Source organism: Syngnathoides biaculeatus, chromosome 12 (assembly GCF_019802595.1).
Source record: "Syngnathoides biaculeatus isolate LvHL_M chromosome 12, ASM1980259v1, whole genome shotgun sequence".
In the NCBI taxonomy this organism is placed as follows: domain Eukaryota; kingdom Metazoa; phylum Chordata; class Actinopteri; order Syngnathiformes; family Syngnathidae; genus Syngnathoides; species Syngnathoides biaculeatus.
In genome coordinates this window covers 25,858,835-25,873,915 of record NC_084651.1, presented here as the reverse complement: position 1 = coordinate 25,873,915, position 15,081 = coordinate 25,858,835, and the positions used below count along the sequence as shown (strand labels likewise).

Genomic DNA, 15,081 nt, shown 5'->3' with positions numbered 1-15,081 from the left:
TTGTTTCTTCTCAGGAGTCATGAGGTGGTGTCATGTTTTCTTCGGGTGTGGCTTGGTTACTTTTTTTTTATCTTCGTTAGGATCATGGTTATTTGCAGCTGGGTTAGTTGTTTTCTCATAGTGGTGGAAAGGGTTTTGTATGTTAACATAGCAGAATCAATTGCATTTGAGAATTGTAGCGAACGAACCATGTAAGGGTCAAATGAGGTACTTTTCTGTTATTTTCCTGTTCGCATGAGTTCAGCTACCCGTTCTAGAGTCAGACCCTCATCCTGTCCCTCTTGTGATAGATCTTCCTGGTCCTCTTTTTCTTCTTTACTGGCAGACTTCGTCAGCTCTTCCAAATCTGAATCTGTCAGAGGCTGAGTGTGTGTATGAATAAGTTCAATGGATTCCTTGTGAGTTACATCTTCAAAGCAATCACCAACAATTAACTGTGCCAGTTTCACTGACTTGCTGACAGCATCATAATGAACTTCATCAGGTGAGAAGCCTTTGTAGTTATGTACATTCTGGCCACATTTTTCCAACACACATTTAGAGTTTCTTTTTTAATTTCTTGAAGTGCCATGTCTATAACTGTGAGGCACCATGCAATTGTGAAATTGCGCCAGTACACTTAATTGGAAGTCTTTTTGTTAATCAATGGCTTCCACTAACTGCTGAAGAGAGTTCCCAGTGTGCAGTTCCTTAAATACATGAATAACCCCTTGATCCATAGGCTTGAGCAGGGATATGGTGTTGGGTGGGAGAAAGTCGATCTGGAGCCACAGGGTGACCACCAGAGGAGAGCAACACGTGAAACGACATGCTTTTTCTTTTTTTTTTTATATATTTATTTATTTTATTTTATTTTTTAAACTGAGATATTCTTCCATTTGAGATAGGAAGCACTGATGAAACCAGATGGATGTCAGGACCTTTGTAATCCAGGCCTTGGAATTATACATCCAGAAGACAGGCAAAGATTTTTTACATTTGTCCTTGAGAGCCTTGAGATTCACAGATCTATCAATGAGACTGGGTTTCATCATTCAGTCAGCAGCATTGCCACATATAGTAAGTGTCACTCTGTCCTTATGTGCTTTGAATCCTTGGGCTTTCATGTCATCCTTCATGAGAAATGTTAGAGAAGGCATCTTCTTCCAGAACAACCACATTTCATCCATGTTGAAGACCTGCTCTGGCTTGAATTCCTCCTCCTTAATGAGTTGCCTAAAGGTCTCGGGATACTTCCCTGCAGCATCTTTATCCGCAGATGCAGCTTCTGTCTCCATGGTATGTTCCAATTCGTAGTTGATAACGTTTCATGAAACCTCTTGCTGGCCTGAAATTCTTCTGCATATGATGCTGATGATGGCCCTCTTGTGGTTCTCCTTCATTCACGTCAATGTATTGAGACTATAAATCCAGCACGTTCCTACGAATCATCTTTGTGTCCAAAGGAATATTTTTCTTCCTTAGGTCTTGTATCCACAACCAACTTATAACTTATAAGCAACTTATTCAATAGAATACTAGCAGGAGAGAAGATGCCAGAAGAATTGAGGAAAAGTGTTCTAGTTTCCATTTTTAGAACAAAGGCGATGCTCAGAACTGTGGAAACTACAGAGGAATAAAGATGATGAGCCACACAATGAAGTTATGGGAAAGAGTAGTGGAAGCTAGGCTCAGGACAGAAGAAAGTATCTGCGAGCAACAGTATGGTTTCATGCCTAGAAAGAGTACCACAGATGCATTATTTGCCTTGAGGATGCTCGTGGAAAAGTACAGAGAAGGTCAGAAAGAGCTACATTGTATCTTTGTAGACCTAGAGAAAGCCTATGACAGAGTATCAAGAGAGGAACTGTGGTACTGCATGCGGACGTCTGTTGTGGCGGAGGAATATGACAGAATAGTACAGGACATGTATGAGGGCAGCAGAACAGCAGTGAACTGTGCCGTTGGTGTGTCAGAAGAATTTAAGGTGGATGAGGGACTGCATCAGGGATCAGCTCTGAGCCCCTTCCTGTTTGCAGTGGTAATGGATAGGCTGACAGATGAGGTTAGACTGGAATCCCCTTGGACCATGATGTTCGCAGATGATATTGTGATATGCAGTGAAAGCAGGGAGCATGCAGAGGAACAATTAGAAAGATGGAGGCACGCACTGGAAAGGAGAGGAATGAAGATTAGCTGAAGTAAAATAGAATATATGTGCATGAATGTGAGGGGCGGATGAGGAGGAGTGAAGCTCCAGGGAGAAGAGGTAGCACGGGTGGACAACTTCAAATACTTGGGGTCAACAAGACAGAGCAGAGTGTGGTAAAGTACTGAAGAAATGGGTCAAAGCAGGGTGGAACAGTTGGGCGAAGGTGTCCGGTGTTCTATTCGACAGAAGAGTCTCTGCTAGGATGAAGGGCAAAGTTTATAAAACACTGGTGAGGCCAGCCATGATGTACGGCTTACAGACGGTGGCACTGAAGAAACAACAGGAAGCAGAACTGGAGGTAGCAGAAATGAAGATGCTGAGGTTCTCACTTGGAGTGAACAGGTTGGATAGGAGTAGAAATGAGCTCATTAAAGGAACAGCCAAAGTTGGATGTTTTGGAGACAAGGTTAGAGAGAGCAGACTTAGATGGTTTGGACATGTTCAGAGGCGAGTGAGTATATTGGTAGAAGGGTGCTGAGGATGGAGCTGCGAGGCAAAAGAGCGAGAGGAAGACCAAAGAAAAGGGTGATGGATGTTGTGAGGGAGGTTATGAGGATAGTCGGTGTTAGAGAGGAGGATGCACGAGATAGTCTTAGCTGGAAGAAGATGACACTCTGTGGCGACCCCTAACGGGAGCTGAAGATCGACCATTGCGTATAGAAGAATCCACCTCAATTGACCGTTGAAGAACCCTCAAAATGGGACGTAGCATGAAACACACGAAAGCAAAACACAGATTTTTAATTCAATTCATTTAACATCTATGGAGGTTCTGAGTACCGCAAAGCATGCTAAGATGATGTAAACAGCGTTTAAAGTGCATCTTTTGTGTCAATTATTTCATGAGTCATTCTTTTGTTTTAGCATCTTTTGTGTCAATTATTTCATGAGTCATTCTTTTGTTTTATTATTTGGTAGTTATGAAATTCTGTTTGCTGTAGTGTGATCGTTTTAGTTTCAATGTGACACCGTGAGTGTTTACAACATCGTCAGTAATGATCTGCCTACACAGGGAGTGTGTAGGGCGTGCTGACAGATGTGAAATGCAGTTGTTCCTCACTGCCTCATAAGTGCCATCATATGGGAGCTTCCATAAACGCTGAAACACATGCTGGCATGCATGCTGACAGTGTAACCAGTGTGTATTAATATTGATTCCATTATTCGTGGATTTTTGTTATTCGCGGGGTGTAAGAAACGTAACGCCTGCAAATAGGGAAACACTGCACAGTGTTCCCTCAATTAACACCGGGGTTGCGTTCCAAAAAATACCCAGAAGTGAAATCAGTGTCAAAGATTTTTTTTCATTATATATTTTTGTCATTTACAGGGTATGTTTTCATTTACAGAATGTTTTTCTTAATTTACAGTGCATGTTTTTTGCTTTGTTTTCTTCATTTACAGTATGTTTTTGTTTACAGCAGGGGTGCTCAATGCGTCAATGCAGTCTTGGTCGATCGCAGGACGGCGTGTCAAAAAAAAAAATGACATTGAAAAAAAAAAAAGCCAATAAAGCGGATTATATTTAGGTATGAATGAAAAATAAAAAACACACATTGTATTGTCGTATACAGGTAAACAGAGTGGTAAAAAAGTGTACACATAATTTCGATATGATATTCGATGTCTTATGTTACAGATTTATATATATATTACGGTAATATGCGCCACCAACCTGAACTCTGACCTACTGGGCGGGGGGCCTCTGTATTTTACGATCGTTAGCATAGCACATTTGTTGCTACGGCACCTAACATCATAAAACGACTGCCCCCGAGTTTGTTTGAACTTAAACAAAGACAAAAAATGTCGACTACAAGGGCGAGTTGTGCAGCTACTTTTAAAAGAAATGTTTCACCACTCCGGCCGATGACGTGGCCAAACCAGAAGCAAAACAAAACTGAAAAAAAAGCTGAAACTGGGTAGTACGATCATATGATCATTGGGAAGAAAAAGGGGCGCACACAATTGAAATGCTCGTTTTTGGGGTTTTTTAAAGTGCCCATTACGCTTATTTCTACGTAGTTCAAGCTTTCGTTTTGATCACGACCTGACGCTATGAAGAGCTACTACAGATTGTAGCTGAACGAGGGCAAGAGCCTCCGCTATTGCGCACGGTGGACCTTCCTTTCAAAGCGCTGAGAATAATGAGAAATAATGGAAACCAAGACTCTAAGGATTTAAAAAAGGTTTCCTCACAAACGCCATGGATGGCACAGAGGATGAATTGCTGTGGAAGTAAGATGGAATCACTGTTCATGAATGCAGGAAGCACCAGAACTGGACCAATGCATCAATGATGAGTTTGACATTGATGCACAAAAGATAGCTACGATGGATATTTTTCATATTGGAGATGAGTCAGATGTTTCTTTTGAAGTCTTGGCCAAGGATGTGTAATGTAGTGGATAAACTGCACTATGCACAAACGTTGTATGCACAAATATTTAATGCAAAAAACATTTAAGTTAAACAGTGTTAAATAGTTTATTTATTTAAGACTGTAATATGTTATGCGTTAACAGTATTAATAAAATGTTACGCCACCGTTGAGCATTTATTTGAGTTGTATGAGGGATTCTGTTCTGACAATTGGAGGGACCAGGTGTGTGGTGTGTCCTGTGGCCTGTCCCAAGATACATATTACCGCTGCATCAGTACATTCACAAAGATTATTATTAATGATTGTTGTACATGAGTTTTAAAAAGTACAAACATAGCAGAATAGAAATACAGATAATTCCTAATATTTTGAGCATATGGATAGCAGCAAATTGGTGGTGCGCATTGTACATTGGTAGAATAGTTTTCCTGATTTTGGGGGTCAACTTTGGGGGTGCGCATTATACTGTATACTTCAGAACGCATTAAACTCGAGAAATTACAGTATTTCTGAGAAGCGAAGCCACGACGCTTTCTGCGTAAAGCGCTGAAACACCACAGAGCCCGCCGGCTGCCCCGGTACTTAGGACGGGCGATCGCAGCGGCATGCCTACAGTCAGTAGATCAAGACAACCTGTTTTGAATCAACATTTGTACTACAAAAACCTGCAGTCTTTGTCATGTTCAATGGTTACATCTATTATAATAGTAAGTAATGCTATATGTAAGGTGAGCACATGTGCATCATATACTGTAAGCTGTCACATTTGTATTTGCATTGTTGGGCAAAAGGTTCCATAACTGCAAGCTGTTGTGAAATGGGAAATGTCCCACAGTGTTTTTTGTTCCCAACTGAAGAAATTAGGTGGGATCAGCGTTTAATATGGATTCCGTCAGGTTGAGGTTTGCAATTGGTGTCTTTGACTTGTCATCTTATTGGTGTGAGCCTGATGACGCGTTCATCATACTTCAATCAAAAATGTTCCAACATCATCTTAAGTGGCATTAGGCTTTGGAACTAATTTCATTAATTCCACTCAATATTCTGCAACTACTGGCTCACCGGCTCACTTAGCTTCATGCACGTGAGCAGCCGTATTTCAAAAGTGTGCACGCTTTAGTGCACATTCGCACAAGGACAATCAGACAAAGAGTCCCTGCCCTTCACTATCTCTGCTTGGTTGAGAGACCATGATGGGTTTCATATGTGCTTTCACGTAGCAGAAAGTTTTTGGGGGGGTTTTGGGGGTTATTTTCCCATCAAATGACTGGGAACAAGTACACACCAACTTTTTTTTTTTTTTTTCCTGCGATCGCCCGCCTTAAATACTAGGATCACCGGCACCGCCGAAACACTGTGGGTCAACGTTCCAATACTTAGGGCAGTTGACAATAGTCTACAATCCCTGAGCCAAATGGAACGCAGAACACGATGCAGCGTTTGAATCAAGAGCACATTCATACGCTGTATAAAAAAAAAAAAAAAGAAGCCTGCTACACTGTAGAAAAATACACATAGAAAACGTGCTAAACTGTAAAAAATGACCCCACAAAAAATTATAGTGAGGCCGCGTAGAGTTAACCGCTTTGTAGCAAGGGAACACTATACTGTATACACTTCTGACCCTGCTTCAGATTCAGCATTGTACCAATCACAGATTATTTACTAATGCAGGAAATAATCATTCGTTAATAGATCATGAACTAAAACTCTTATTTTTTTACACAAATTGATTATGATTCATGTACTTATTTGGACCATAATGTCAAGAAATGGCTAAAAATGTTGAATCATATTTTTTGCAAATGTCTTATTTTGATTTAACAGAAATATAATCTTCCTGCTTTCATGGAGAGCTACAGAAATCTGAGCATATTCACGGTTGAAAATAATTGGAGGTTAAGTTTAACACCTCAAAACTATTAATCAATTCTCAAAATACTTGTCAATTGATGATTTCACCTCTACTCCTAGTCCCTTGAGCTCAAGGTCCTATGTCAGATATAATGGTACCTTGACTCACAAGTCTAATTTGTTCCATAAATGAGCTGAATTTATTTATAGGTAAACAGTAGCTCCCCGCCCCTCCAGTGCAGGGGTAAAGTTCCTCACCAGCCCCAAAATAACCCTTTTTCAAATGCACCATAGGAATGTTTTGATAGCACTTAAAACAAATACGGTTTTATGAACACTTTTAAAACTATATAAAGATATTCAAAGACAATATGTTGAGAGAGGGGTGGCACAGTGAAGCAGCGGTAGCGCATTGGGCTCACAGTTCTGAAGACCGGGGTTCAAATCCTGGTCCTGCCTGTATGGATTTTGCATGTTCTCCCCATGCCTATGTGGGTTTTGTCCGGGCAATCCGGTTTCCTCCCACACCCCAAAAACATACATTAATTGGAGTCTCTAAATTGCCCCTAGGTGTGATTGTGAGTGCGACTGCTGTCTGTCTCTATGTGGCCTGCAATTGGCTGGCAACCAGTTCAGGGTGTGCCTATGACAGATAGGATCGGCTCCAGCAATCACCGCGACCCTCGTGAAGATAAGCGACTCAGAAAATGGATGGATGGATGTTGAGAGCACAAGAGCAATTGACAGCCAACAACCATAACATTTTTAAAAATCTGCATGTGTAAAGCGCAATACAGTGGGGGTTTACAATATCTCTGCTAGAGATCGGCAAGTACCAATACAAGTATACAGGGCTGATCCCGGCCTTATTTCAAGGGAACTGGTAGTTGTGTGTGGCACATTGAATGACTGATTAGTGCATCTGCCTCACAATTCTGAGGACCAGGTTCATATCTGGCATTGCTTATGTGGAGTTTGGACGTTCTCCAGTTTCCTCCTACATCCCCAAAACATGTACAGCAGGTTAAGTGAAGATACTAAATTTGCCGTAGGTGTGAATGTGAGTACGAATGACTATCAGTTTATATGTGCCCTGTGAATGGCTGGCGACCAGTTCACGGTGTACCCCAGCTCCTGGCCCCAGTTAGCTGGGATAGGTTCCAGCATACCCGCGAGCAGTATGATTATAAGCGGCTGAGAAAATGGATGGATGGTAATAATGAAGGCTCCTGACACCAGTCACCCATAAGTCATAAAAAGACTAAGTCCTCCTCGCCATTAAGTGGCGCTACACTGCAATAGTTTGACATACCTGGATCGGCAAATACCCATCAGAAAGAAATCAAGCTCTTTAATCATATTTAGATGTCACCGTGCTAATGTAAATTGTATGTATTAAAAGTACTAATTGAATCAGTACTCGGTATCCGTATTTATTAGTGCCAAAGACTAAAGTGAGAATACTATCAAACGAAGACAACAGTGATGAGTTACCTTATTTTGTAGTTGGGTAGTGTGTGTTTCTTTTTGATGACCCGTTTGAGCTGGTTGACGATGATGGAGGTGAGCTGTGGAAGCGGCCTGCCTTCAAACTGGGACTTGACCTCAAAATCCACAAGCGGGTCCTCGAGGAATGCGAAGGACCAGTGGGTGAAGGGTACGCGGGTGAACTGCAGCCTCAGTTTGCCCACCACGCGCCTCATCTTGACGAACAGGTAAGCAGACTTCCAGAACACCAACTCCACGTCAATGGCCAGGTGGAAGCCGCCATTGTACTCAATGTCCACTTCGAAGTTGAGCTCCTCCGGCATGCCGTCCTCGTTCATATGCACCGGCTTCAGAAGTTTAGCTGTTTTGAACACCGGAAGAGAATTGCCTAAAGAAATATCTCGCAGGCTGAGTCCCTCCAGCAGCCGACCCGCTGTCTTGGTCTGGAGCAGCTCCTCAAACTCGACCTTGATCTTTTTGGTGAGCCAGTGTCTGACGACAGGAGTGTCTCGCAGCTCCCTAAATAGGAACAAAAAGATGGCATTGAGGAAATGACAGCTTTCGGGCTCAGCCGAGTCGCTGTGCGCAGGCGGCGACTGGTGCTGTTTGGGACTGCCGCCGATATCAGCAGCTTCCTGCTGTCTGGTCGAGGCGGCCCCTTGACCGTCCTGCTGCTGCAACTGGCCTGGATCCACATTCTGGGCATTAAAGTAATCCTTTAACGCGTTATCAGCCACTACTTTGGCGTACTGCTCTGTCCTTTCGAGAGCCTCTGGACTCCTCCGGTAGAGCAACAAGAGCTGCAAAAGCAATGTAATGACTGCTCCGGACAATGCCGAAATCAAGATTAAGTAAATCATTTTGGGCAGCTGCTTCGTCACCCTCTCCGAGTCAAAGCATGCTCACAATCGTCTGTAGTCGTGTTAACGAAGCAAGTCCCACTTGGTCGCCCTCAAAGCCGCCATATCATCTGCTTCTTTCCGGAGATTCGAAATCTCCTCCTGATTGGACAAACGACGTGACGTAACTGCGTGATGACGGTTTTGCGACGTTGCTCTTGTGGCGTTCATGGCTGACCGGATTTGTTGGACTTACAGGGCATGCAAACCAGTTTCACTGAACCATCCATCATTTACAACCATAACCTGACGCACACTTTTACTTTCACAAACGAGCTTGTTACTAAGGAACAATAGCAAATGCTAAAGAGACTCATAAAAGTGGCTATGACTTCCATTATGATAATATCTATAGTAATAATATAATATATATATTAATAATGATTATAGACCTTCTTCTTTTTCTTTCGGGTTGTCCCGTTAGGGGTCGCCACATCGTGTCATCTTTTTCCATCTGAGCCTATCTCGTGCATCCTCCTCTCTAACACTCACTGTCCTCATGTCCTCCCTCACAACAACCATCAACCTTTTCTTTGGTCTTCCTCTCGCTCTTTAGCCTCGCAGCTCCATCCTCAGCACCCTTCTACCAATATACTCACTCGCCTCTGAACATGTCCAAACCATCTAAGTCTGCTCTCTCTAACCTTGTCTCCAAAACATCCAACTTTGGCTGTCCCTTGAATGAGCTCATTTCTAATCCTATCCAACCTGTTCACTCCAAGTGAGAACCTCAGCATCTTCATTTCTGCTACCTCCAGTTCTGCTTCCTGTTGTTTCCTCAGTGCCACCGTCTATAAGCCGTACATCATGGCTGGCTTGCTGAAGGCAATCCCAGCTGTCATTAGGCAGGAGGCGGGGTACACTTTGATAATCGCAGGGCACAGAGACAGACAGTCGCAATCACAATCACACCTAGGGGCAATTTAGAGTGTCCAAATACTGCATGTTTTTGGGATGTGGGAGGAAACCCGAGTGCCAGGAGAAAACCCAGGCAGGCACGGGGAGAACATGCAAACTCCACACAGGTGGGGCAACCCTGGTCCTCAGAACTGTGAGGCAGACGCTCTATAGCTGCGCCACTGAGCCACAACATTTAAAACAGAGAGATAAAAAGTGGAGTTAAAACAGCATTCAGTGCAAAAAAAAATGATTGTAATGTGTTGAGCGTGAGTAACAATAGTTTTTAACCTGAATTTATAAATGTTCACACTTGGGGCTGATTCCATTTGTCTTTAGCATAATAGCTAAATGCTGCTTCACCGTGTTTGGGTTGGACTTTGTGGTCCAGTCTTTGACCTGGCGAGGGTGTAGAGCTGGTCCACTGTTCCACGGCAAGGATGAAAACCACATTGCTCCTCCTGAATCTGAGATTCGACATCCCATTTGAGGAAGGGCGACCACCACCCCAGTCTGCTAATCCAGAGACACTGTACCTGATGTCCATGCGATGTTGCAGAGCCATCTCAACCAGGACAGGCACACAATATTCACCACCTCGGTGACCTCAACCCCTGAGATAGAAGAGCGCACCTCAGAGAACCCAGACTCTGCTTTCTCATGGGAAGGTGTGTCTTCTGAAATGAGGTCTTCGAAGTATTCTCCCACCGACTCACAATGTCCCGAGTTGAGGTCAGCAGTGGCCCATGCTGACTTTTTACATTGTTGACTACTTCCCCCTCTTGAGACGCTGGACGGTGGACCAGAATTTCCTCAAAGCCATCTTGAAGTGGTTCTCCGTGGCCTCACTGAACTCCTCCCACGCCCGGATTTTTGCCCCAGTAAACAGCGAAGCTGCATTCCCCTTGGTCAGCCGGTACCTATCACCTGCCTCAAGAGTCCCGCAGAACAGAAATGCGCAATTAGACTCCTTCTTCAGCTTGACGGCATCCCTCACTGTTGGTGTCCACCGTGTTCGGGGTTTCCGCCACAACAGCCACCGACCACCTTACAGCCACAGCTCCAATTGGCCGCCTCAACAATGAAGGCGTGGAACATCGTCCACTCGGACTCAATGTCCCCCGCTTCCTCCGGAACATGAGCAAAGTTCTTTCAGAGGTGGGAGTTGAAATTCCCTCTGACAGGGGAATCTGCCAGCCATTCCCAGCAAACCCTCACAATACATTTGGGCCTCCCACGTCGGACCGGCATCTTCCCCCACCATCTGAGCCAACTCACCACTAGGTGGTGATCAATTGACAGTGCCGCCCTTGTCTTCACTCGAGTCTCCAAGATGTGCAGTCGCAAGTCTGATGACAAGACCACAAAGTCTATCATCAAAGTGCGACCTTGCGTGTCCTGGTGCCAAGTGCACATGTGGACACCCTTATGCCTGAACATGGTGTTTATTATGGACAATGTGTGATGAGTACAGAAATCCAGTCACAGAACACCACTCTGGTTTTGATCGGGGTGCCTTTCTTCCAAATCACGCCATTCCAGGTCTCACTGTCATTGCCCATGTGGGCATTGAAGTCCCCCAGCAGAATGATGGAGCCCCCAGAGGGAGTGCTCTCCAGCACTCCCTGTAAGGAGTCAAAAATGGGTGCGTACTCTGAACTCCTGTTTGGTGCACAGGCACAAACAACAGTCAGGACCCGTCCCCCTGCCAGAAGGCAGAGGGAGGCTACCCTGTCATCCACCGGGGTACCCACACCTGCTCGGCGCCTCTCACCGTGGGCAACTCCAGAGTGGGACAGTGTCCAACCCCTCTCAACAGGACTGATAGCAGAGACTAAGCGGTGTGTAGAGATGAGTCCAACTATATCTAGTCAGAACTTCTTGGGCTCCTTCACTGCCAAATAGGTGACATTCCATGTCTCTGGAGCTAGTTTCTATAGCTGGGTGATCCGATCGCCAAGGTCCCTGCCTTTGGGTACCGCCCAGCTCACATCGCACCCGACCTCTATGGCCCCTCTCACAGGTGATGAGCCCATAGGAAGGGGGACCCGTGTTACCCTTTTGGGTTGGTCCCGTCCGAGCCCCATGAGATCAGAGCCGGCCAACCGGTGCTCATCTTTGAGCCCCACTTCCAAGCCTGGTTCCAGAGGGGCGCTCCGGTGACCTGTGTCCGGGCAAGGGAAATCGAGATCCAATATTTGTATTTATCATTAGGGTTTTGGAGTCGTACTTTATCTGGTCCCTCACCTAGAACCTTTTTGCTATGAGTGACCCTTCCAGGGGTGTGAAGCCCCACACAATTTAGCTCCTAAGATCATCGGGACACATAAAGCCCGCCACCATGATAAGGTGACAGCTCGTGGAGGTTGCATTATATTGTTTAAGCATATTAAGCATCGCAGAAGAGCATTAAAAGCAAAGCAAGATACCAAATATGAAATAACTTTAGGTTAATCCCTCTCATCAAACACCCTTGAAAAGGACATATCTCTGTCAACACAAGTGCTAAACTCAACAGCTCATACCATATTTTCGCACTCTTCTGACAGCGTAACGCTTTTGAAATTTTTCTAATCAACCTTTGCTTGCCAAAAAGCTTCATCCTCGAGTGGGTGAATCCCTCAGTGCACATCACACATTTAATAATACTGTCGATGACACGTATTAGAGTCTTAAATAATTGAACTATTTAACACTGTTTCATTTAAACTTTGTGGAGTAACATTTTTTGCATTAAATATTTGTGCATAAAACGTTTGTGCATAGTGTAACGTATCCATTGCATTACACATCCTTGGCCAAGCCTTCAAAAGAAGCATCTGATTTATCTCTAATCTGAAAGAGATCCATTGAAGCTACCTTTTCTGCATCGTTGTGAAACTCATCATTGATAACCTGGTCTAGCTCCGGTGCCTCCTGCATTGAATCATGTGATCCCATGTTCCTCCCATAGCATGTCATCCTCTGTGCCATCCATGGCGTTTGTGAGGAAACATTTTTTTGTTTAGATAGAGACTTGGTTCCCTTTATTCCTCATTTTTGTCAGCACTTAGGGGTCAATCTCCGCAGTGCGTATAGCGCAGCGTCGGCTACAATCTGTAGCAACTTATCTATGGCGTCAGGTCACTATCAAAACAACAAGAGCTCAAACTAAGAAGAAACGAGCGTAATGGACACATTAAAAAAAGCGAGCATTTTAATTTGTGCACCTTACGCTCGTTTCTAGTTACTTTGAGCTCTCATTTTTTTTTTAACTGCCACGCTGCTGCGGGGTTGCCCAATTCTTCGGCAGGAGTGATGACACCTTTTTTTTTTTTTTTTAAACGGTTGCATAATTAGACCTTCTAGTCAACATTTTTTGTCTTAGTTTAAGTTAAAACCCACTCCCGGACAGCCATTTCTGATGTTTGGTGCAGTAGCAACAAATATGCTACGCTAATGGTTGTAAAAAGGTAGGTGAACATTACCGTGTTACATATAAATATATATCATAAGACATTGAATATCATATTGAAATGTAAATGTTTACCTTTTTAACACTCTATGTACCTCTAAGAGAGTATACACTGATTTTATTTTTATTTTTAATCCATACCTAAATATAATCCACTCTATTTCTCATGATCCTGCCGGTCCAGCCCTGGCTGCGCGGGTGCCCGCGCGGTCTCGCTGAAAGGGAGGCACACACCTGCGTCTCATGCTGTCTGATTGGCCCCGGTGTATATAGGACCATGGCAATGACTGGTCCGGTGCCAGATTGTTGCGGTTCATGCCCCGTTCCAGCACTCCCGTATCTCTGATCGTATTCCGACCTCCGCCTGTCCTCTGACCAACCCCGTAAGCCTGACTCCTTTGATGCTCCTGCCTGCTTTGATCGATCTCCCGTGTACCGACTCCTGCCTGCCCGCTGACCTGCTCTCTACGCCCGAAGCCCTGACTACCGCTGATGCACCTGACTGCCTGCCCGATCCCCAACCATGGAACAATAAACTTTTTCCCAAATTACTTCTGCATTTCCCGTGTACTCCTGCATTTGGGTCCTACCTCCGTTCTGATGGGTCGTGACACCATTGACTTTTTGAAAATATTTTGGTAAAATTTTGTGCATTATAGACAAGAAATTATGGTAATTGGTCAAGATATTTATTTACAACAAATAACATTTTTTTATCTCTGTCAAGGGCATATAAAGACAAACAAAAGAACTAATAAATGTTCTTCTATTTGATGGTAGAAAGTGTATAATTGACTTGTATGTATACTTTTTGTGACACCTTTGTTTGTTGATGTGCTGTGAGATTTTTCAAATGTAAGACATGTGCCCTGGTTCAATCAAGGTTGGGTATCACTGTATTAGAGAACAGGTGTCAAGCTCAAGGCTCGGGGCCACATCTGGCCCGTCTCATCATTTAATGTGGCTCCCGAAAGCAAATCATGTGCGTCGACTTCATGTTTCTTGCTAAAATACCAAAACTGGATATTGTTTTTCCATAATATAGTCCAAGCACTTTTTGTGACCAGTATCCCTTTTGAAATAAAATGGTTAATATTAAAAAATATATATGTTATGCTGGCTTCTGATTTCAAAGCAAGTTGTGCATCAATTTGTACTCTATGAGCTCATCATATTTATATGGATCTGTCGTCAAGGCCTACCAAGGGAAACCATAAATATAATGTGGCCCTTGACAAAAATGAGTTTGACACTGCTGTTTTAGAAAAATCCGACAAACAGGTTATTGGTGACTTTGATGAGAAAGGTGGAACGTTTTAAAATTCAGCCTGATTATCATTGGATCCATGTACAGGTATGTATTTACTGTATGTATTCATCGATTTACACAGAGTGTGCCCTCTAGATGTGGATGGAATAACTCCTCAGTGAGTTGTTTCTATTTTTTGTCACCTAGTGATTCAGGGGAGAAAAAAGAAGAAAACTAATGATAGGAAACTGCATTTGAGATAAAAGCACTGTCAGCGCTTGTGGAGTGAAGATGTTTTTTTTAAGGGGCTGCAACACTAACGTGCCCAGACATGCAGAGAAAGAATGTGGCTTCCTCATTTCCCTGAAGCTGTTCACCTGAGACTTTCATCAGTAGATAACATGATCACCTGCCTCTTTCCTTAGTCAAGGACAGCAACATATTGGCTGGTGTTTTTGAAGTGGCTCGTGGTGAAAGTAATCACAATATTTGCCACATTAGCCCCAGTGTTTAAAAAACAATGTGAATATTTGAAACTCACTTGTTTTGCACATATACCATATTTATCAACTTAAATAATTAAATCCAGATTTGAAATATAACTATACAGTACAGTATATGCTTTATTATCACTGCTCAATGTACAGAACAGAGTGGTGAAATTTC

At 43.6% G+C, this 15,081-nt stretch overlaps 1 protein-coding gene across 1 annotated transcript in view; it reads right to left on the bottom strand.

Moving 5' to 3' along the window:
* pdzd8 (PDZ domain containing 8) overlaps positions 1–9,042 on the bottom strand; it is a 76,613-nt gene extending 67,571 nt beyond the window's left edge. The window contains exon 1 of the mRNA XM_061836906.1: positions 7,923–9,042. Coding sequence (XP_061692890.1) covers positions 7,923–8,776 — 854 coding nt within the window. The 5' untranslated portion in view covers positions 8,777–9,042. The remainder of the gene's footprint in view (positions 1–7,922) is intronic.
* Positions 9,043–15,081: the final 6,039 nt, after the last annotated feature.